Source organism: Poecilia mexicana, unplaced genomic scaffold (genome assembly GCF_051168715.1).
Source record: "Poecilia mexicana isolate PSO_F unplaced genomic scaffold, ASM5116871v1 scaffold_18, whole genome shotgun sequence".
Classification (NCBI taxonomy): Eukaryota; Metazoa; Chordata; class Actinopteri; order Cyprinodontiformes; family Poeciliidae; genus Poecilia; species Poecilia mexicana.
The window spans coordinates 26604625-26628751 of record NW_028263387.1 but is presented as its reverse complement, the minus strand read 5'-3'; the positions used below and the strand labels follow the sequence as shown (position 1 = coordinate 26628751).

Genomic DNA, 24127 nt, shown 5'->3' with positions numbered 1-24127 from the left:
TTATATATATATATATATATATATATATATATATATATATATACATATATATATATATATATATATATATATATATATATATATATATATATATATATATATATATATATATATATATATATATATATATACTTCCCTTCACTTTCAGCACCGTGTAAAAATGACCAAATCGCCAACATTACTTCTCTAAGCTCCAAGTCTCCTGTGATCCTGCAAGAATCACGATTCAAGTTTTGCATGAATGAAATTAAATCAGGAAGGAACTGAGGGAAAAATATAACAGGTATTTGTATTTCAGCATAAATCACTTAAAGTGAGAAGAAACTGAAGGTTTAAGTTGTGAATTTCAAAGTGACACCTTAAAGAGTCAGTTCATGCTAACATATTCTAATAACAGTGGAGCACAGCTGTTAGATTTCTGCTGCTACAAGATAAACTTTTAGTTTTACTTTTTAACTGAGGCTTCAAAGAGATGCAGTAACTTTTTAGAGAGGATTAGAGAAACTTTAAAACAGTCAAACTAAAAGCTCCAGAAGTTTGAGTTGGTTTGACAATCAGGAAACTGAGGTTTAAAGTCTTTAAGCTGTTAGCAACAGGATGTGGTCAAGAAAAGTTAGATGTTTTATCAATGTTCAAAATCTTCAGCAAAACACCTTTGTGGTCGATGAAAAGAAGACATAGTGTTCCAGGAAGAGGAAGAGGATGTTTTCAGTGAGTGTCAAACTGCTGCTGGTCTCAGTGGATCCAGCTGCAGGATGGAGGGAACATCTGTCCACAGGCTGCTGGGTGAGTCCATCTGCTGGATGTGTTGGTGTGGAAATGTGGAGAGACGATCACTGCTGCTTCCCACAGCAGAGCTGATTACAGCTCCAACTAACCTGAGACTCATTTCTCTGCAGCTCTGATCTCTCTGCTGAGCCGCTCAACAAACCAAGGTTACAACCTGATTCTGGTAACTCTAGATCTAGATTTTATCCTGGGGAGCTGATGAAAGGATGAATGTTTTATTATTTCAGCTGCTCTGACTGTGAGTCCCAGCAGATCTCAGTTCTTTGAATATGAATCAGTGACTCTGATCTGTGAGGATGAAAACAGCTCTGATGGAGGAACTGTGAGGAGAAACACAACTGGAGGAACCAGGAAGCGATGTGGAGATGGATGGGGGAAACCAGCTGGTTCTACCTGCAACATGACCTACCTCCTCCAATTGGACTCTGGCCTGTACTGGTGTGAGTCCATGTCTGGATCCTCCAGCAGCAGCAGCAGCATCCAGCTCTCTGTCTCTGGTAAGATCAGACTGTGGAGTTAGTGTTGCTGTGTGGAAATGGATGAAATGCTGTAGTTTGTCTCTGTGTTGAGGTGGATCAGTGATCCTGCAGAGTCCTGTCCTCCCTGTGATGGAGGGAGATGACGTCACTCTGAGCTGCAGAGCAAAGAGTCCAGCCCACAACCTCCCAGCTGCTTTCTATAAAGATGGCTCCTTCATTGGTGATGGACCATCAGGTCACATGACCCTCCTCCATGTCTCCAGCTCTGATGAAGGCCTCTATAAGTGCAGCATCAGCGGTCAGGGAGAGTCTCCATCCAGCTGGATCTCTGTGGAAGGTCAGCAGCTTCTCTTTACTCTTGTAACATGTTGATCTGCCCAGTTTTTCAATAAACTAATATTTTTCCTTTTGTTAGTTTTGATTCTCACCAGTAGAGGGCAGTGTGAACTGACTGATTCAGATAATTCATAGTAACCACAAACCACAGAGGGAAAAGACACTAAATATATTTATGTCATACAAGATTTGCTGTTATTAACCAGATTTTCTGCCGATTTCAGTCATGAGACATTAATTCAGTTATTTTGTATCATCTGAGTGTTCCAGTTCTGCAGGTGTTAATTATTAATGACTTTAAATTATCTGCAGAAAAACGTCGAACCACAGCCCCGCCCACGACCCGAATCCTGGCGACCACTTTACCTCTTTCTCCTCCCACGGCCTCCCTCCCCATCAGACTGGTCTGCCACCTTGTGGTGGTTTGTCCGTATTGCATCTGTACTCTCCTCATGGTTTCTGCATTTCTCCGGAGAACTAAAGGTAAAAATCTGAATCATTCACTTATTCGACAATCAGTCAATGAATTCATCAATTCATCATTGATTTTCTACCTTTCATGCAAAATTTGTCTAAATTCAGGAAACGTCCCACCTGTGTCAGAGGAAGTGACATCATCATTCCTTGCTGGGCAGGGATTGGACGATGTGTATGAAAATGTCATCAGTGATGTGACCACAGAGCATCACTTCTGAAGTAAACTGGACTCTAAACTAACAGCAAGAAATTTAAATTACTCACCTTGTAAAACTTCAGAGCCAATTAATGTCTCTCTGTTTTTTTTAAAGTGAAATATATTAAATTCAAATAATTAATTTCCAAACAACACAGACTGGACTCTACGAATGAAAACTAGACAAAAACACACCAGCAGAAGTAATTTTAGAAAATGTAAACACTTAGACATTGGTTGGTTTCCATTTGACTAAAACAGATGATCAAACTACATTTCCCAGCATTCATAGTGCTGAAGTCACAAAGTTAAAACACAGTGCTGTGTGATACAGTGTTGTTATTTTGGTGAGCAACACAATCCAAGCAAGGGTCACAAACTCACATGTGGAAAACTTTTCTTCCATCCTGCTGGATGTGAAAAACGACGTTTTAAACATCTGAAGTGAAACTTGGAGAACTTTTACAGAGTAAAGTTGGTGCAACCAGCACTGCCAGTTCTCACCAGCTGTGCACGTTTATCTGCAGCCTAACTTTCTGCAGGTCTGCTGAAGCTTCTTCTGTAAACGTTGTGGGACCTCCATTTGGTCAGATGACTTTTATTTTTGCGGGCCCACTTCCTGTGTTGGCCCAAAGTCTCCAGCTTCTTTAAAGCTTTGCTCACAGTTTCCTTCCTCCCCGTCTCCACTGTGGCTGTGTGGAGCTCTGCTTGGTGTCAAACTGATGACCTTCTTCAAACCTGCATTTTAAACTGGATTACATGAACTGGTTCTGCTGATCCAGAACTCCACTGGGATTCTGACATTAAATATCCACCAGAGCGTCCACTGAGGCCAAGTCATCCTCACTCCATTTAAGATGTCGCCTGTTTTGTTTGGATCAGAATCTTCACTTGGATTTACAGAAGCCGAGTTACAACTATGGACTTTTGATAATGAGGATCTGGTGACAAATATTTTGTGTTTCTTGTTATCACTTTAATATTTTCACCCAAACAGAAAGCACTGCCTCCTGTTTTCATTCTCACCTCAGGATGTTTTGAAGGAAGCTCTTCTGATGCTGCGTTTGTAGCTGCTCTCAGTCGTTTAGCATCTCTGCTTTAGGTTATGTGGCGAGCTAGCCAGGAGCCAATACTCTGAGTGTTTGTGTGAATGTATTTTATGTTTTTTTTTTTTATAGAAACATGGATTTCTTTAACAAAGTTGGTATCAATGTTCCTCCTTCTGTCTTCATTACTGATGACAGTAATGTTGATAGCTTGACTGGTTGCATAGATTTCATTTAAGGGATATTTTATATGTTTTATTTGAAGGGTTGTGCATCAGACTGACCTGATGCTGCCATAAACAGGAAGGAGTCATCATGAATGTTTGTTGCCCTGAAGCATCATTTGATAAATAATGACACTTTTAATACAAAGTTCAGACTTTTAGTGGACTAATAATGCATGTTTTAATGTACATTTGCCTTAAAAAGTGTCAATATTTACCAAATAATGCAAAGTTGACTCTTTTACTGGACTTTTAATGCCACCTTTGGTGTAACTTTGAATTAAAAGTGTCGTTATTTACTGAATGACAACAGTTATAAACATTTACAAAGGCTCCTTCATGTTTATAAAAGTGTCATGTCAGTCTTATGCTGTCAAATAAAGTATTACTGGATATTTTGACTGTAAAGTTGAACTGTAACTGTACCCTGATTCAATTTAACAGAGAATTACTTTATTCATAATCCAAATAGTAATGGTTGAATAATCTTAATAATTACTAATTATATCAACCTAACATTGATGCAAACATTGATTCCAAGAGATATATTTATTCATAATTAAGAAATATGTTTTTCTTTTATTTGTATGTTTGGTAAACTGAGAGATGGAAATGAAAAATATTTTCAATTTGTCTAATGGAGCGCTGAACTGGATGCAGAACTGTTTAGATATTGATGGTTTTTCAACCATTTTTATCAATTATCGACAAGAAAAAACAAAATAAAGTATTAGAATAATAAGCTATATCAGCCTGTTTTATAATTTTCATTAAGAATTAATTAAAATGTTATATATTTTATTGCGTTTTAAGATTTGCTGCAAAGCAGAAGCCAGATAAATTGTAAAAATCAAAAGGAAGTGAATAATAATGCCTGGAATTAAACAGAACATCTTTAACTTTGTAGGATCCCAGAATTTATGTAAAACATGGAAGATGTTGGCATCATACATTCCTTTTGCAATCTGTGGGTCAAAGGTCAATCTGTCAAGTTTTTATTGGGTCGTTCATCAATTCTAATTTTATGACGATTTCTGGAAAACAGACTCTTGTTGCTACGTAACCAAACCAATCCTCTGTCCGTTTGAAAGCAAAACTAAAAACAGGAAGTAGTTCTCTAAGTGGATCTTTACAGGAACAAACTTTTCTCACGACTCAGAAAAAACTTACAACTGTTCTGTCTGTTGGAAAAACAAACCTGATTATCCCGCCGACTCATTCCTGAAAACTTTCTGTCAGCAGCATTTGCTGATTCACTGAACTGGAAATATGAAAAGAGAAAAACCAACCAGGAACAACTGGGAGATAAATTTAACATTTACAGCAGCAGCAGAACGTTGTTAATCTGAGAAGCTGTGGGTTTAAGCTGGAAGTTCAGAGCAAAGCCTTAAAGAATCAGTACACATTTTTATTAAAATACATCTGGAGTAACTGCGAAAATGAGAAACGTTTTAATTGTAGTTAAAATTATGAATAAGCTTGTTGAGGATTTGACCTCTGTTGCTGGATTTTCTTAACTGATCACGATAGGGCTTCGGTCAGAAAGCAGGCTGGTCATCAGGGTGTTTAAATGGTTTACTGAAGAATCACTGACAGGACGGTGCAAATAAATTGAAGCAGTTTCTGAAAATACAATAATAATACAGATTCAAATTACCATTTAAAAATTAACATCAGTGAGCAAACAAACTTTAAATATCAGCACTAAAGCACTGTTTAAATTTGAATGATGCAGCCAAATACAAAGATAGTTTCAACACTAAATTCCAACCATTAAGAGCAAAACAGACATTCAAAAACTACAGAACACACTTGTAACTAAATAAGTGCTGTCAGAAGTGACAACCAACATCCACCTATTCATGACACATGACTACAACCACAACTTACATCGTCAATGACTGCGGCACCAGTCTCAACAGAAAACAACAAACAGATCAACTGAACGTCAAGAAGAAGAAATAAACGGAACAAACCTCCTTCCAATAAAAGGAACCACTTTAAAATCAAAGCATAGAGATGAGTCATTGAAGTACTTGAAGAATTAATAACGCTTGTTGGTTTCTCTTCTCTGTTCTTGTCTTTGTGTTTCCTGGTTTGAGCTGCAGAGAAACATTCTCAGATCCTCTGACATGCAGAGATCCAGGAAGAGGAAGAGGATGTTTTCAGTGGGTGTCAAACTGCTGCTGGTCTCAGTGGATCCAGCTGCAGGATGGAGGGAACATCTGTCCACAGGCTGCTGGGTGAGTCCATCTGCTGGATGTGTTGGTGTGGAAATGTGGAGAGACGATCACTGCTGCTTCCCACAGCAGAGCTGATTAAAGCTCCAACTAACCTGAGACTCATTTCTCTGCAGCTCTGATCTCTCTGCTGAGCCGCTCAACAAACCAAGGTTACAACCTGATTCTGGTAACTCTAGATCTAGATTTTATCCTGGGGAGCTGATGAAAGGATGAATGTTTTATTATTTCAGCTGCTCTGACTGTGAGTCCCAGCAGATCTCAGTTCTTTGAATATGAATCAGTGACTCTGATCTGTGAGGATGAAAACAGCTCTGATGGAGGAACTGTGAGGAGAAACACAACTGGAGGAACCAGGAAGCGATGTGGAGATGGATGGGGGAAACTTAATGGTTCTACCTGCAGCATGAACCTGTTGGTCCTATCAGACTCTGGCCTGTACTGGTGTGAGTTCATGTCTGGATCCTCCAGCAGCAGCAGCAGCATCCAGCTCTCTGTCTCTGGTAAGATCAGACTGTGGAGTTAGTGTTGCTGTGTGGAAATGGATGAAATGCTGTAGTTTGTCTCTGTGTTGAGGTGGATCAGTGATCCTGCAGAGTCCTGTCCTCCCTGTGATGGAGGGAGATGACGTCACTCTGAGCTGCAGAGCAAAGAGTCCAGCCCACAACCTCCCAGCTGCTTTCTATAAAGATGGCTCCTTCATTGGTGATGGACCATCAGGTCACATGACCCTCCTCCATGTCTCCAGCTCTGATGAAGGCCTCTATAAGTGCAGCATCAGCGGTCAGGGAGAGTCTCCATCCAGCAGGATCTCTGTGGAAGGTCAGCAGCTTCTCTTTAGTTTTGATAACATGTAGATCACTCTAACTCTTGTTTGGATATTTAGTTTTCTTTCTTAGCTTTCTAGTTTCTAAAGGAGAGTTTTTGGTTTTTTCAAGCATGTAAACTTAAAATATCGACTGAAATAAATTGATTTATCTTTCAAAGTTAAATATTACTAAAAAATTATCATGTGTGAATGTTGTTTGTTGACATTGAGAATCTTTATATTTATCTGTCTGGTGACAGACAATTTTAATTTAAATCTTCTTATTTTTGAAATAACATTAAAATATGATTGGAACAGATGCAAGAATAAATGCTTTGTTCTCTGCTGATTGAATTGATCAAACTAAGTTTAATGTTTTATTTGTGTGTGAATAAAAAGTAATGAATCCATCAGTCAGACACAAACATTCATTCCTTCAGTTCCAAATATAAATGTTGAATTGATCAGGTTGGATTCTCTCTGCAGACAAACCAACAACCACCGCCCCGCCCACTACCGAAGCCAGAACCACTAAAGAAGCCCCGCCCCTTTGTGTGACTCCGCCCTCTTCCTCCTCTCCTCTCCTCATCGTCACTCTGCTCTGCCACCTGGTGGTGATGTTCCTGTTCTTCATCTGCTCTTTCCTCTTGGGGTTTTCATCTGGACTCAGAGCCAAAGGTAAAACCCTGAATCATTTACTGACTGAAGATCTTCACTGGTTCTGGTTCTGTTGATTTAGTTTCTTCAGTTTATAACCGACTGTTATTGAAACTGTTTCTACCTTAATTGTTTTAGTGGTAATAAATATATTTTTTCTCTAACTTTCTCTAAATACAGGAAGTGACCTGTCACCATGTGTGAAGATGACTCCGCCCCCCCAGGATGATGATGATGACGTCACCACAGAGCATCACTTCTGACCCAATCAGGCTCATCCACTTTGTTTTCTGGGAAAATCGTTTTATTTTCTGAATAAATAAAACTTCATGAATAAATAAAACTGATGATTTTCTTTTAATGCCATCAATCCAAGCTGACACCATGAATCACAGCACACAACATTTTTAATATTGTTTTTAATCAGCATTAGATAACTTGTTAAAATATGTTTTTACATTTTGTTATAATTGTCACTCTGTGCTGACAGTAAAATATGAGACAGATAATCTGATAATCTCTCCATGTCTCTGTTTTCTTACTGCCGTTTGCAGAAATAAAATCCTCCCAGTCAGAAACAACCAATCAGAGCCAGTAGGACGGTCTTGGTGCTGTCAGTCACTCTTGTGTACGTGCTGCTCACACCCTCCTCCTGCTCTCCACTGCAGCTCCTCTCCCACAGCAGAACCTGCAACAAATGAGTAGGTTGTTCGGCTAAAGAGTTTTGTTCACATCAGGTTGTTTCTCCGTTATTGATCCAGCTGCTGATCATCAGTAATCATGAGCATCTACACTTACCGGCCACTTTATTAGGTACACCTTCCTGATCCCGGGTTGGACCCCTTTTGCCTTCAGAACCGCCTTAACCCTTCATGGCAGAGATTCAACAGTACTGGAAACATTCCTCAGGGAGTCTGGTCCTTATTGACCTCATAGCATCAAACAGTTGCTGCAGATTGGTCAGCTGCACATCCATGATGTGAATCTCCGGTTCCACCACCAAAGGTTTCTACTGGACTGAGATCTGGTGACTGTGGAGGCCAGTCGAGTTCAGTGAACTCATCTTTCAAGAAACCAGCCTGAGATGATTCAGGCTTTATGACATGGAGCGTTGTCCTGCTGGAAGTATCCATCAGAAGATGGTCCACTGTGGCCTTAAAGGGATGGACGTGGTCAGCAGCAATACTCAGGTAGGCTGAGGTGTTGACACGATGCTCAGATGGTACTAATGGGCCCAAAGGGCCAGGAAAATATCCTCCCACCATTACACCAGCCTGACCCGTTGATACCAGGCAGGATGGATCCAGGCTTCATGTTGCTGACGCCAAATTCTGACCCGACCATCTGAATGTCGCAGCAGAAATCCAGACTCTTCAGACCAGGCAACGTCTTTCCATCTTCTATTGTCCAGTTTCTGTGAGCCTGTGTGAATTGTTGCCTCTGTTTCCTGTTGTTAGCTGACGGGAGGCACCCGGTGGGGTCTTCTGCTGCTGTAGCCCAGCCGCCTCAAGGTTTGACGTGTTGAGCGTTCAGAGATGCTCTTCTGCAGACCTCGGTTGTAACTAGTGGTTATTTGAGTTACTGTTGCTGGTCTATCAGCTCCAACCAGTCTGGCCATTCTCCTTTGACCTCTGACCTCAACAAGGCATTTGTGCCCACAGAACTGAGATTCACTGGATATTTTCTCTTTTTTGAACTGTTCTCTGTAGAACCTAGAGATGGTTGTTAGTGAAAATCCCAGTAGACCATCAGTTTGTGAAAAACTCAGATCAACTCGTCTGGCACCAACAACCATGTGTAAATATTAAATTAGGTCAAAGTCCAGTTTCTAGATATTTACATTTAGTTCAGTGACAACTTGAACACAAGATACTTCTAAGACTAGTTTTACTTTTACTTGAGTAATAACTTTATGAATCTACTTTAAATCACAGTTTGTTTTCCTTTACTGTGAATAATTTCACTGAATGAGGAACAAACATGTTTTAACCAAAAATACTCCAAAGTGAGACCTCCTGTTTACACACCAGCTTTGTTGTTTTCATGTTGTTTACTGTCTGGTTAATTGATCATCTGGAGATCAATTAAAGACACAACAAACAAATATTTCACACTGTTCTAACAAATATACGTCAGTTACTGTAATTATTAGTTTCATACTTTGGATGTTCAAATCATTTTATAATAAATTGTTTCTTCTGCCTCAATCTGTTAGTGATTTTATTTTGAATCATTTATTTCAGTGTCTTAAATACCAGAATTTGAATTATTCTCTGTCCGATTGCATAATTTTTAAATATTAAACAGCTGTCCAAACCTATGGCAAGCCAGTTCAACATTTAATCAAAGCCATTTATATGGCTGTAATTTAATTTTCACAGCTAATAATGTTATTTTGATAAAAAACAATTACATTATTTCCAAATATAATTAGTCTGTGAACATATTTTATATTAAAATATCGCCAGATGTCCCAGTAAAATTTGTTGTTGCCTAAAATACCATGTTGATTGTAATTACTTTATGTTTAAAGTTTGAAATGATATCACAACAATCTTACCAGTTAAAATGTATTTTTGTCCAAAACTAAACTAGAGATATCTGGAATAGTTTTTAAATTTCATTGAGTTTCTCCTAATCAGATCTCAGGTTCAATTATCCAAACTATTTATTACATAAAAAACTTACTTATGGAAACACAAAATATCTGAATGGAAAATGTAATGTCATATTTCTGGGAAGAATAACATTTAAGATAGCCAAACTGTTCAGATATTTGTGGTTAATTTTGCAACACAGAATTGCAAACATGTGATACATATTCAGTCTGGCTAATAAATGCTTTAACTGCTTGCCATAAGTGTGTTTTCCCAGTTTTCCCCCAGATTGTTTGCAGACTGGCAGACGTTCACTCGCCTGTCCTGCATTGGCTTTGGGTTCTGGTTGTAAGTAGCTCCTGTTTTTATTTCCCTCCACCTCTGATGAATTTCTTTTATTTGACATGTCAGATTGTTTGGCCTCAGTTTGCTGGAGTTAGTGATACCAATCAGTGTCAGCATATTTTTTCAATCAGGTCAAAGGTCATGTTGTTTACAGTTTCTCCTGTCAGTTTGAATCTTTAAGATTTTCTTGAAGTTGTTCTAGTTTTCCAGTCAAAGTTTCATTGTGGGTTCATTATTGTGTTGTTGTGGTACAGATTGTTCTGATTTGTGATGAGTTGACACTGTTTATGTTCTGTAATGTAAAATTGTAAAGGTTTCAGCTGAACTGTGTGAAACAGAGGCAGGTTTTTAGTTCTCCAGGGTCTCAATGTATAATTTTCGGTTTATGAACTCAGGTTCTCTGACCTCAGCTGTTGTGCAACAAGTAAAATCAGAAGAGCTGAGAGGCCCGATGGCCATTAACCCTTAAATGGACACGCACACATATATACATATATTTGGAAATTATTTCTTTTCCATTTTCTGATGTATCTGGGCTAAAATTACACATTTTAATTATTACTTTTAAATGTAGTGTTTGTATCCCTCAGGACACATTGGTGTATAAAAAGTGACACTTTTGCATGTTTGTAATAACTAATGAAACAAATTTTTAAATATTGTAAGCAGTGAATCTACCATGTTTTTGTATGTTTTGTATTTCAATTTAAAAAAATACCACAAATCATTATTAATTCAGTTTATGTAGCAACAGCTTAATGTCTCGAATACATGAAACTGAATCCAACATTCATACTGAGCATGTAGCGACTGTGGATTGGTAAAACTCTCCTTTAACAGGAAGAAACCTCCAGCAGAACCAGAACCTGACTCGGTACCAATCTGACACCAACTTTAGAAACTCTGCACCAAAATACACTGAATACAGATATAATAAATTAAAACAATCCACATTTGAGCATGAAATAAAGCTTAAACAATATTTTAATAGAATATCTGTAAATTTAATGACTCAAACTAAAAGAAAATCTGAGGACATTTCACGTCTTATCTAAGCTGTTTAAATGTAATTTGTATATTTTTTCAAAAAATATATATTAAATCAGTCGTACGGAACAACTTTTTACAAATAAAATCCTCTCATCAGTTTGTTCATGAAAAATAACTCCTTCCTCACAATGTAAGTCATTTCTCATGCAGTCCGCCATTTTGAACTTTATGCTCATCTATCTGTTTGTTTCCTAATGCTGAGGTCACATGACCTCAACATTTCCTCTTAGATGTGAAAATGTAGCTTCAGCGTCTGAATTGTCTCTTCCTTGTTTAATTCATGGATCCATCCAGAATGATTGTTATCTGGAGCAGAAACCATCAGGCAGAGTCCAACTTCACCTGGTGTTCCCACTGTAACCAGGTCACAGTCCAAACTAGGTCCAATAAGATCGACTCTATCTCCATGTTGTGCAACTCTAGTTGCATTCAAGTGCATGTGAGAAATATCTGGTCTCTGCAGATGATATGGAGGAATTAAAGTGACTAATTTCCTGAATATATCTTTAAATAACACACAGGACTCGGATTCCTCCCACCAAAACATTTTGTCAGGTTATGGTTCCTGATCTGTCCAAACAGAAAGTCTCTTCTGACTCCTTCTGGCTCCAGCCGGTTCTCTGCAAACATTGTTTCCTGCTCAAAGTGACCTGAATCTGTACCATGACTTTTTCCTTCCAGCATTGCAAAAACATTTCTCTCTAAAAATTACAACCTGCCAGCAAAAGTCGTTTCACTGTGAACTGTAAGAAAGTTTCTGCATAAATGTTTAAATGTGTTCAAGTGAAATACAGTCAGGATTCTTTTTGTGGTTCTAAGTAGAGAAAAGGAAACTGTTAGCATGCTAGCAAGAAGGAAAGACCGATCAGACATTTCTGTTTTCAGGAAGAAGACCCAACAGAACCAGCAGCGGTCGGATCATAAAGTGACGCCATGATGGGAGCATCTCCACAATATCTGCTCTGTAAGAACAAAACAGCTGATGAAAAGTTTCTCTGCTGTAACTCTGGCCTTCATTAGCAAACCTGAAAATAACGGAAATAAAAGTTTGACATGAAAATAAAGAATAATGATGTAGAAACCGGCATGAGAGATAAACAGCCTGCAAATGCAGTCAGAATAATGTCACACTTTTACATCTAATATGTAAAGAAGGTCAGTGTGATGTCATAAATATGTATGGAGGTAAAATGTCTGTAAAATTCTCATTTTTAGACGTTAAATTGTAACCAATGACTTTATTCCTCCTCAGTTTCCTGTTTGCTGATTTGCTGCATAACAACTGAAGGTTGGTTCATTCTATCAACTCCATGATCGCATTATTATAGTAAACATTGGGGAAGGGAGATGTAAACAATATGATGCCAACCTGTAAACATAATATTATTAACAATAAAAATCACCGTTCAGTCCTTGCAGCTGCTCTGACTGCGAGTCCCAGCACATCTCAGTTCTTTGAAGGAGAATCAGTGACTCTGACCTGTGAGGATGAAAACGGCTCTGATGGATGGACTGTGAGGAGAATCACAACCACAAGATCCGAGAAGGAGTGTGGAAATGGATGGGGGAAATCAGCTGGTTCCACCTGCAGCATCTCTTTGGTCCAATCAGACTCTGGTGTGTACTGGTGTGAGTCCACATCTGGATCCACCAGCAGCAACAGCATCCAGCTCTCTGTCTCTGGTAAGATCAGACTGTGGAGTTAGTGTTGCTGTGTGGAAATGGATGAAATGCTGTAGTTTGTCTCTGTGTTGAGGTGGATCAGTGATCCTGCAGAGTCCTGTCCTCCCTGTGATGGAGGGAGATGACGTCACTCTGAGCTGCAGAGCAAAGAGTCCAGCCCACAACCTCCCAGCTGCTTTCTATAAAGATGGCTCCTTCATTGGTGATGGACCATCAGGTCACATGACCCTCCTCCATGTCTCCAGCTCTGATGAAGGCCTCTATAAGTGCAGCATCAGCGGTCAGGGAGAGTCTCCATCCAGCAGGGTCTCTGTCAAAGGTCAGAGGTCATCCTCTAACAGTGTATCTCACTGGTAATCCAGACTCTGGTGATATTTAAACCATCTATCTTCATATATCTTCTATTCTAGGGGAATCAACCATCCCTCCACCCTCCCCTTCTTCATCCTCCTCTTCCTCAGGTCAGCAGCTTCCCTTCAGTTTAACATGAAGACAATAATCACTGTGATCATTTTTCTGCTGATCAGTTTTATTGCAGCTGTTATTACTGATCAGAAGTTCTACCTTTGTTTTTATCGGTCATAAAGAAGTTTTTCTCCTCATTGTACTTCATGAAAAGAAAACTTTGACTGGACCGTCTGCAGACTCTGCTGCCCTTCATGTTCACTGATGTATTTATGTTTGGTTGTGATGTTACTCTGAAACCTGAAGCCGTTTCCTCAGTCCCTTTGCTCTAGCAGATATTTTCAGATGTATCTTGGACATGTTGCCTTGTTGTATTATTTGCTCTCCTGGCTGTTTTAGTTCATGTGAATATCCTGGTTTTTTTACACCATAACCATCAGTTTCAGTGTCGCTGTAGAGAAGGAAGCACAAGAGGATGAAGATGAAAGTCATGTTCTGTTTTCCAGTAACTTTTTACCCCAATCAAATCTGGTTTTCTGAATCTATTTACACAAACAAACCGACTGAACCGCATCTCCCAGGGTTCATTGCGCTGGAGGCCATGATTTGCTCGTAGGTTGCTGCTTTAACTTGGTATTAAAGAATCTAAAAGTTCTTTAATCCTTCAGATTAAAGAAATTTTGGATTTTTACTTTTTTAACTTCATTTTTCTACTTCCAAGCTGAACCAAGATGACTCTGTTCAACACTGAGGCTCTTGGCAAACTTCTGCGAGAACTGAAGTGATAGAAATAAAGATTAATTAGCTCGAGGTGAACATTGAGGTTCTGGAAATGAAACAATCCCAGGATCCTCTGGGAGTGACATCATCCCTACACACAAGATGGAGTCTGCCTTCATCAGCGTGGAGCAAATTACTCACTGGAAACATATGTGTAATCAATCTAGTTTATTTTATAGTACATATCAGCAATAAGGCAGTTCAGACAGCTTCACATTTTAAAAACATATTTATGCTGTAAATAACAAGAAGTCTTTTATCCAAACACAATGTAAACTATAAGAAAAGTTCTGCTTGCTGGTGTGGGACCAGCAGGAGAACAATGATCCCAAACACAGGGATAATCAGCTGCTGCTCATGATCCCGTCTCCTTCAACACCAGCAGGTCTGAAAACGCAGACAGCTCATCAGAAATGTCATCGCCTGCACTGATGCTTCTTTCTCCCAGTGACAGGATGAACCAGCGTGTTGCTAAGTACGTGTCTGTTGAGTAGAATCGCCTGGTTCTGGTTCGACCTGAGCTCAGAGAAAGTTGGCTCAAGGTGATGGTGGCATGTTGTGAAGAGCAGCTACCAGAACCAAACAGGTTCCTTATTAATAATTCTCCAAATCACTGTGGACATGATGAGGTTGTAGCCATGGCATGAGGTCAGATGTGCTTAGGATTTCTGACGTGGAAGAGGAAATGATTCTCACTGACGTTCTGCTGCTAAGCTTAGAAATAACCTGAGAGTCGTTTCTCTGCAGGTCGGATGTCTCTGTCTGGAAACTCGGCAAACCAAGGTTAGAACCTGATTCTGTCTGTTTCAGTTGGACTCCTGCAGGAAGTGGAACATATTTAACCTGCGTTCTTCCTCACAGGTCCTCTGACTGTGAGTCCCAGCAGATCTCAGTTCTTTGAATTTGAATCTGTGACTCTGACCTGTGAGGACGATCGGACCGTATGGAGTAACACAACCAGAGGAACCAAGAAGCAGTGTGGAGATGCATGGGGAACAGCAGACGGCTCTACCTGTGAAATCACCTTGTTATCATTTGACGCTGGTCAGTACTGGTGTGAGTCCACATCTGGATCCATCAGCAGCAGCAGCATCCAGCTCTCTGTCTCTGGTAAGATCAGACTGTGGAGTTAGTGTTGCTGTGTGGAAATGGATGAAATGCTGTAGTTTGTCTCTGTGTTGAGGTGGATCAGTGATCCTGCAGAGTCCTGTCCTCCCTGTGAAGGAGGGAGATGACGTCACTCTGAGCTGCAGAGCAAAGAATCAACCCCAAAACCTCGCAGCTACTTTCTATAAAGATGGCTCCTCCATTGGTGATGGACCATCAGGCAGTTTCACTCTCAAATCAGCGAAGAGCTCTGATGATGGCCTCTATAAGTGCAGCATCAGCGGTCAGGGAGAGTCTCCATCCAGCAGGGTCTCTGTCTCAGGTCAGGAACCAATACCAGATGGATCAACCATTAATCAATCCACCAGTTAACACGTTCCTCTCTTTGTTCAGCTCCCAGCAGCCCGGTCTCTAACTGAGCGTCTGGCCTCTCAGCCTGGGCAGAAGCTGGAAGACAAAGCTGAAGATGTTACTGAGAAGTTTCTCCTGTAACTGAAACAGATATTATCATGTATAATGATGTTAGTTTGAAATATTAATTCATTTATTCGTTAGTTCTGCCCAGGCACACAAACCTCTGAACAAACAAAGGAATAAACTTTAATCCTGGTTTTACTCAGAACTCTGCAGAAGGAACCTTTTAATTGCAGGTTCCCTGAGACTGCTGTCACAAATCTGAGGCTGTTTGGTTCCTCAGAGGGAAAGAAGGGTTTTGGTCCAGAGCGGAGAGATGCAGCCTCATCGATTCTGGCCTCATGCCTCCAAAACGCCTCTGATGAGCTGAGAAACAGAGCTGCACCGTTTCGGGACATCAGTGGTTCCTGACACTGACTGAGACGTCTGAACGGCTGAACCCACCGATCCGTCAGAGGCTGGTGTCTCCTGGGCAGAAATAACAACTTAGGACAATCAGTTTAAGTGATTTTGTATATTTTTCTGCATTATTTCAAAACTCCTGTTCAGAATGGAGCAGGTCTAACATGCTGCAGCTAAAGCTAACAGTTTGTACGGTTAAACCTTCATTCCAAGGAGTGTTTTTACCACTGATAGTCTGGTGGAATTTAGGTCATCTCTGTTATGGATATTTTCCTTCACTTTCATACCACATAACTAAAAACATTCATAAATGTCCCAGTTTAGATCTAAGCTAACCGTGGCTAAAGGCTAAAGCATTAAAAACAGCTGCAGCGAACAACAATGCTCTTCAGCAATTACTGTTATTTTCTGAGTTTTGAAAATAAACAGGAAAATATTACATTTCCATGTTAATTAAGCATCAACTCTTCATAAAGCTTATTGATTTATAAAAGATATAGCTATTTAATTAAAAGTTTAAAAATAATTACTTTTTCAAAATAAAGTTCTGGCTTTTGCTCTGTGAAATGGTCTCAGAATATTTACCAACTTTGTCAATTTCTCTAAACTAATTCTGAATTAATTTACATTTAGTTGGTTTAAACCAGTCTTTCTCAAACTGGTCCGCGGGCGCCCCTAGTGGTCCGCGAGGTACTGCATGTAAACGACCGTTTCTCTCCCGTGACGTCAGCTCAAAGTGTGACGCCACAGCTAGCTTACCAAAGGATTGTGTTAAAAATAATGATGGAAAACTGGCTTAAAACCGGGTCACAAAAAAGAAAAGCTGCAGATACCGATGGGAAGGAAACAACGGCAGGAATATTATATGATCAGAACCTGATGTGCATGTTTGTTGAATAAAGTATTTTAATATTCTTCTGTTAATAAACTCATATATTAGAAATAAGTTGTCTGTATTTTTTCCACACATGCAGAATATTGTTGTTTATATAACACCAGTACTGAACTTATCTATTGTTTTAAAACAAATATTTATGAACAATAACAGACTGGAACATTTTTCAAACTCTGCTACCAAATTTAGAGTTTTTCAATGTTTTTGTCAAAATATTTCTTTACAAGTTGAAACAAAATAAAGTGTTACAATAATAAGCTATCATTCTATAAATTTTCTCCATAACAATGTTCTTCTGTTAATATTTGATTTTAAAATTTGTGTATTTGATTTTAACATTTTTAGTCTTTCTCCAGATTTACCGTCCAAACAAAAATAAAAACAATTTGAAGTCATAACATCTGGAATTAAACAGAAAATCTTTAAGTCTTATATCAAATATCAAAGCATCAGATGAAACTTTAGAGATTTTAAGATGATACCTTTCCACCATGTGCCAAAAATGAATCTGATTTTTGGTTTCTAGTTCTTCTTTTTGCAGTTTCAAGGCCGTTTCCCTTTAATCAGAAACTTATCATTTCACAACCAAACCAATCGGCTGGGATTTTAAAGCAAACCCAAAAACAACATTTAGTTCTCAAAGCAGTTCTTTATAGTAACAAATATTTCCAAAAACCCACAGAAAGACATTTAAACTGTTCTGAAACATGTTCCCATGTAAGAATTGCATAAATATTACTTTGGTTTAGACTTTCTGATTAGCTGCACATGGAAATGTGCAAAAACATAAATAGATCAGAAAGTAACTAAGTAATAAAAAATAATATGCACACCTGCTGCTGCAGAAATAAATACCTGACAAAATGAGGAAGCAGAAAGTTTCAATGGTGAAGTTCAGAAGAACACCACAAATATTCATATTTCACAAAATATGTTGAGCAACAGTTGCTGCTATAGTAGAAAGTTTTTAATTGTTCAAGAAATTTAATAGGATGTTATTAAGGAATACAGATTCATTTAGTCTCCATGTGATGCTGAGTTTGTGGGTTCCTCTCCTCTGTTCTCGTCTTTTATTGTTTCCTGGTTTGAGCTGCAGAGAAAAACTCTGAGATCCTCTGACATGCAGAGATCCAGGAAGAGGAAGAGGATGTTTTCAGTGGGTGTCAAACTGCTGCTGGTCTCAGTGGATCCAGCTGCAGGATGGAGGGAACATCTGTCCACAGGCTGCTGGGTGAGTCCATCTGCTGGATGTGTTGGTGTGGAAATGTGGAGAGACGATCACTGCTGCTTCCCACAGCAGAGCTGATTAAAGCTCCAACTAACCTGAGACTCATTTCTCTGCAGCTCTGATCTCTCTGCTGAGCCGCTCAACAAACCAAGGTTACAACCTGATTCTGGTAACTCTAGATCTAGATTTTATCCTGGGGAGCTGATGAAAGGATGAATGTTTTATTATTTCAGCTGCTCTGACTGTGAGTCCCAGCAGATCTCAGTTCTTTGAATATGAATCTGTGACTCTGACCTGCTCTGTTGGATGGACTATGAGGAGAAACACAACCAGAGGAACCAGGACTGAATGTGTTTGGTGGGGGAAACCAGTTGGTTCTACCTGTGAAATTACCTTGTACCAATCAGACTCTGGCCTGTACTGGTGTGAGTCCATGTCTGGATCCTCCAGCAGCAGCAGCATCCAGCTCTCTGTCTCTGGTAAGATCAGACTGTGGAGTTAGTGTTGCTGTGTGGAAATGGATGAAATGCTGTAGTTTGTCTCTGTGTTGAGGTGGATCAGTGATCCTGCAGAGTCCTGTCCTCCCTGTGATGGAGGGAGATGACGTCACTCTGAGCTGCAGAGCAAAGAGTCCAGCCCACAACCTCCCAGCTGCTTTCTATAAAGATGGCTCCTTCATTGGTGATGGACCATCAGGTCACATGACCCTCCTCCATGTCTCCAGCTCTGATGAAGGCCTCTATAAGTGCAGCATCAGCGGTCAGGGAGAGTCTCCATCCAGCAGGATCTCTGTGGAAGGTCAGGAACTTCTCCTAAAATTTATTTGATTCATTTACAATCATTAGTAACACTTATTCTCTTCTTCCAGAGATGTTTCTGGTATTAAATGTAAAATAGGTTTTGATCAGCTTCAGTATTCCTCATTTCTGACCTCAAATATTCTAAAAACAAACAGCAGCTGCTTCCACAGCTTTGCTTCATCAAACCTGTGGTTCGTCTATCAGATCTGATGGCCGTGGTACAGCCATAAGCTGCTGCTGTTAAGCTGTTATTCTCTTAGGGCCTTAGTATGGTCAATCATGCTCATGTGGGTGCTGCTCACACCTCCTGCTGAACATCTCCTCCCTCACAGCAGAGCATGCCATGAATGTTCAGGCTAGTTAGCATGATCACCAGTAATGGAGAATAAACAGTTTTCCTGGGGCAGTAAGTTGTTTTTCTGCCAGTAACACTTTCACAAGTGTGATAGACAGCGCTAAGATCTCTGTTATGGCTTTGATGGGCTGTTTTTGACCGGAAATGGCAGCGGCAGGAGGTGGATTAGCTTCATTTTTCACAGATTATCTGTCTCATGTTGTTCCGTCACAACATGGTGATATTTTTACCTGCAGGAAAACATCCAACCACAGCAACGCCCACCACTGAAGCCACGCCCATCGAGAGAGCCCCGCCTCCTCCCCCCTTCTACCACCACGTCAGACTGCTCTTCCTCCTGGTGGTGATTTGTCCATACATTATACCCACTCTCCTCATGGTGTCTTTATTTCGCCAGAGAAACAAAGGTAACACTTTAAATAACTCACTGATCTGAAAATCTGTCAGTCAGTTCATCAATTAATTGATTGATTTTATGTTTTCTTGTAAAATATTTCTCTAAATTCAGCAAACAACCCGCCTGTGTCAGAGGAAATGACCCCATCCTTCAACGCTACGCAGGAATTGGACGATGTGTATGAAAACGTCATCACTGGTGTGACCACAGAGCATCACTTCTGACATAAACTGGTTTCCAAACAGCAGAAATGTCAAATAACTGCAAAACTCCAACCAAGAAATCTCTAAATAAAATAATTTCCCAACAAACTAACTGGACTGGATTTTCTGAATTAAAATTGGAAGTAAGCTCACTAGCAGCTGCTTCTTTAGAAAATGGTTTCAATAAATAGATGACATAAATAAATGTATGTATGTATGTATTTATTTATTTATTTTTATTTATTTTTTTTTTTTTTTGCGTTTTTGTATTGAGAAATCAAAAACACATTCATTTATATTTTACATAAAACACGGCTTTATTTGGTTTTTGAGTGTAATACTGAGAATCCAAAAACACATTTTCAGTTTAGATTCCTAAAGATTTCCTCCGCTTTTGGTCACTAAAAAGTATTTTATCGTGTGAAACACTGAGTAAGTGCCAGCAGGGGGCGACAGCGCACCGTAACAGCATTAAGCTCCACTTGTGCTTGGCCAGAAGAAGCAGCTGCAGTAAACACAGCGGCCAGTGGATGACATTTCCCCTGGAACTGTGAACCATATCGGGCTCAGAGATGAAGGAGGACCCGGTGGAGAGTCCCGTTGAGCGGACCCAAGCGGACTTTCTGCGGGGGTTTGTCACCGAGAGGCTCGCCGCGGTGTCCCGGGAGATCCTGGCGGCGGTGGAGACGGTGGTATCCGGATATGAGGAGGAGGCCTCGGGGTTCCGTCTGGAGATCCGCCGGCAGAGGAAGCAGCTGGACCTGCTTCAGGACCAGCTCACTGTCGGAACAAATGGTTCGTGTCTTAAATCTAACAGAGCACTGTGCCACATGAAGAACTCTGTTCAATATTCAAAGTTTTTAAGCTTTTTTCTACAAAACACTCCGTTTTGATACAGTAAGAAACAAAACTAAAGATTATATTAAAACGTTACATAATTTTCTTTAATTCGGCTCTTTTTGCAATGCTAATAAATACACATTTACCATATTTCTTAAATAATTTGATGTATTTCCAGATTTACCATCCAGCAGAAGCGATGGATCAGCTGAGGAAGAGGAGGATTGTCAGACCCAGACTGCTTCATCAAGGTTCCTGCAGCTGATCTGATTCAGTAGCTGATCTATTACACACAGACTGGTTTGAATCTTTTCCATTAACTTGGTACTGCTGCTGTTCCTCTTTCAGCTCTTCATCGCCTCAGTCTGATCGAAGGAAACCTGGCAGACCTCAGATCAGTGACGCACAGAGCGCCATACACCTCAGCATCCGCGTCCTGAAGGACTCCAACATCAGCATCCTGTCCAGAAATGGTACCTTCCCCCACTGACCTGTTTATTTATCCCAGAGAAAAAAAAAACGTCCTCAGACGTTCAAACTGTAATTCATTTTCATTTTTCCTCGTTTCTTGTGACTCTGTCTGGTTTTTTCATAATGTGTCTGGATTCATGCTGATGTAAACGCAGCAGTGACTTTTTTCTGTCTGTCTGTGTTTCTCTGCTTCCAGTGGTGAAGAAATGTCCTCTGGTGTCCCTGACGTGTCCTCCAGGCCTGCAGGAGTTGGACTTTCTGAGCCTGCTCAGGTCTGCTGTCCCCCAGCTGGCTGCAGACGACAAACCGTTTCACATCTTAACGTTGGATAAGAGGCGGAGACTTCAGCGTCTGACTCTGAAGACGGTGACGCCTGAGGAGATCGTCAGAAACGTCAAACCCACACGACTTAGAAAGCCTGCAGTCTACATTAGACTGGAGGTGAAACAGAACTTCTGGCTCGTTTTGTTGCTCAGCAGCTTTTAGTTTTCAGGTTCTGATGTTTTTTTTTTCTTTTCCAGACAAAGAAGGAAACTCAGGAAGAAATTCCTTCTCTTCAGATGGAGAAAAGTTCTGCCATGTTGGTCTGTGAGGAAACTAAACAACCAAAGGAGACGAGGTAGGACGTCCAGAAGGTCGATAAATTCTAGCTTTTATTCATTTGATTATGTAACAAAAAACCTCAGTAATTCATAAAAACAACAATTTGGATGTTTTATTGCTTGAAAAGGCATAATTCTGTAAAACTATTGTTTTGGGACTAAATACTTTAGGATTAATGAATAAATAAAGCTGATTATCATCAACATTTCTACAGAAATATTTAATTAAACAAACAATTTATTCTTTTTCTTGGTTTAATTGGTTTTCTTGGATGGACATCATCATCACAACATCATAGGGAAACAGAAGATGACTGTCTGATGATGTCAGTGTCAGGTGACGACTCCATGGCGCCCCCTGCTGCTCCGATGGACAGAGATGATGTGAATGAAGGAGAGACAAACAGAAGCGACAGCAGCTGGAAGCTAGATGTTAGTGATGATCGGGAAAAGAAAGACTCTGGGCTCATTAGTGAGAAAGAAGAAGTCAATCCGTCTCATTGGACAGAAACTGAGAGGGCGGCTGCTTTTTCCTGTAAGGTTTGTGAAGCTGCCCAGAAATCTGAGGTTGCTCTCATTAAACACGCCTGGAGACACCTGGAGGAAGCAGGAAGTGTTTGTGGAGTCTGTGGAGAGTCAGGTGAGGCATCAGAGGATCATTTTCATAGTGAGCACAGAACGGATGACTGTCCCAGCTGTGGAGAGTCTTTTCTCAGTGTCCTCAGTCTGAATGAGCACCTGAAGGTCCATTCAGGACAGCAGCCTGTCCAGCCTGAGGTTAGCTCGTTTACATCTGGGTTGCCTCCGGAGAACAACCACAAACTCTGTCATGAATGCCCCACCTGCCACAAGCTGTTTGAGGTGGAGACGCAGCTAAACGCTCATCACAGGACGCACAGGAAATGTAAAACGTACCTCTGTGGAGTCTGCGGCAAATTCCTGAGCAGCAACAGATCTTTGTCCCGCCACAAGATGACACACTCTGGAGAAAGACCCCACAGATGCCAGGTCTGTGAGAGGGGCTTCAAGCTGGCCACCACTCTGAAGCAACACGAGAAGATTCACATGAACAGAGAGAGACCGTACCTCTGCGACGTCTGCTGCAAGATGTTCCTGACCAGCAAGCAGCTCGTCATCCACATGAGGACGCACACCAACGAGAAGCCGTACCGCTGCGACCGCTGCGGGAAGGGCTTCACCACCAGGGGGCCGCTGACCATACACATGCGGGTCCACACCGGGGAGACGCCGTACCGCTGTCCTCACTGCGGCTGGTCCTTTAAACGGAAGACTCACCTGGACGACCACGTGGCGATCCACACAGGAGCCAAACCCTACGTGTGTGGGATCTGCGGGAAAACGTGCGCCAGGAGAGCTTACCTCACCGTCCACATGAGGACGCACAACGGAGAGAGACCGTACAAGTGCTCCCTGTGCGAGAAGGCCTTCACTCAGAGCCACTGCCTGAAGACGCACATGAAGAGCCACAAGGCGGCACAGGCGGCATCGTAGAAACTTTGATTTGCACACAGGACTCTTCAGCTATTTATCATCATGACTCTTAAACTGTTTCTGGCTTTAAAGCTGAAATATCTCCAATAAAATTTAGCAGGAAGTCTTTGTTGGGTTTTTCTTTCTCATCATAAACAATTATTGGCAATAAAGTAATTTCAATAATTTATAGAGAATCAAGAAATATTAATGATAAAGATTTAAAATCCAGTAAAACAGGTCTTTATGTATAATCTTTACAATGAGCTGCCTCTTTATCCCAAAATAATGAGGCAGCTCTTTATTTAAATATTCTCACAAAATGCAGAAGACATTGGAAACTGAAATCGATTTACATTTTTCTGGTTTATTTCTATAACCAGCTTCACTAGTAGGATTTTTACTCAATGCTAAAGTCCTCTAACTATGAGGGGAAGTCACTGTTCAATAACTTTAACATATTCTTGTCTATTGCGAGAAAAAGTTTTTTTTTCTTCCAACACTTTCAGTCAAACGGTGCTGGAGTGTTTTTCCAGTGATTTTGAAATAAGCATTAGCATGATTAGCATGCTAACTGAAGTCTGAAGGGAAGCTGTTGTGTCTTTTGTCTTTGCATTTCTCTAGGAAGGCGGGTAACTAACTGGTCACTCTGATGTGTGTAACTTCAGTTATGAGGCAAAGATTTAAAGTGGAGAAGTAAAAACTGAAAAATAAGAATTCATTCTGGTGCAAATGTTATCAAATCACCATACAGTCCATAAATACAAGCAAATTAAGAAAACCTGATAATAAAAGTATTTTATTACTGTA

General features: G+C 40.3%; 4 protein-coding genes and 1 long non-coding RNA gene across 6 annotated transcripts; all 5 read left to right on the top strand.

Moving 5' to 3' along the window:
- The first annotated feature begins 674 nt into the window (after nt 1–674).
- On the top strand, nt 675–4293 carry LOC106910542 (high affinity immunoglobulin gamma Fc receptor I-like). Its single transcript, XM_014977213.2, has 6 exons — nt 675–786; nt 900–935; nt 1017–1286; nt 1360–1605; nt 1917–2087; nt 2187–4293. The coding sequence occupies exons 1-6, from the start codon at nt 756–758 to the stop codon at nt 2297–2299; spliced, it is 867 nt and encodes a 288-aa protein (XP_014832699.2). The 5' UTR covers nt 675–755; the 3' UTR covers nt 2300–4293.
- A 1466-nt stretch (nt 4294–5759) lies between these two features.
- On the top strand, nt 5760–6659 carry LOC148154379 (high affinity immunoglobulin gamma Fc receptor I-like). The gene is made up of 4 exons (XM_088015216.1): nt 5760–5790; nt 5904–5956; nt 5999–6290; nt 6364–6659. Exons 1-4 carry the CDS (start codon nt 5760–5762, stop codon nt 6642–6644), a joined length of 657 nt encoding a protein of 218 aa, XP_087871342.1. The 3' UTR covers nt 6645–6659.
- A 430-nt stretch (nt 6660–7089) lies between these two features.
- LOC148154378 (uncharacterized) lies at nt 7090–7595 on the top strand. The gene is made up of 2 exons (XR_015766109.1): nt 7090–7273; nt 7433–7595. It is a non-coding gene; the product is annotated as an uncharacterized LOC148154378 (long non-coding RNA).
- A 2523-nt stretch (nt 7596–10118) lies between these two features.
- LOC106903910 (Fc receptor-like protein 5) lies at nt 10119–20025 on the top strand. 2 transcript variants are annotated; one of them, XM_088015635.1, is made up of 14 exons: nt 10119–10197; nt 12130–12208; nt 12497–12532; nt 12655–12927; nt 13001–13246; nt 13338–13388; nt 14860–14895; nt 14974–15222; nt 15296–15541; nt 18275–18310; nt 18392–18637; nt 18711–18956; nt 19550–19720; nt 19822–20025. In XM_088015635.1, exons 2-14 carry the CDS (start codon nt 12178–12180, stop codon nt 19932–19934), a joined length of 1980 nt encoding a protein of 659 aa, XP_087871761.1. In that variant the 5' UTR covers nt 10119–10197; nt 12130–12177; the 3' UTR covers nt 19935–20025. The 2 variants fall into 2 exon arrangements, with proteins under 2 accessions (XP_087871761.1, XP_087871760.1); XM_088015634.1 differs by lacking the exons at nt 10119–10197; nt 12130–12208; nt 12497–12532; ... (4 more) ...; nt 14974–15222; nt 15296–15541 and adding an exon at nt 18049–18161.
- Nucleotides 20026–20182: 157 nt separating this feature from the next.
- LOC106903908 (uncharacterized) lies at nt 20183–23441 on the top strand. The gene is made up of 6 exons (XM_014967946.2): nt 20183–20708; nt 20932–21004; nt 21102–21226; nt 21421–21665; nt 21746–21843; nt 22126–23441. Exons 1-6 carry the CDS (start codon nt 20486–20488, stop codon nt 23336–23338), a joined length of 1977 nt encoding a protein of 658 aa, XP_014823432.2. The 5' UTR covers nt 20183–20485; the 3' UTR covers nt 23339–23441.
- The last annotated feature ends 686 nt before the right edge of the window (nt 23442–24127 follow it).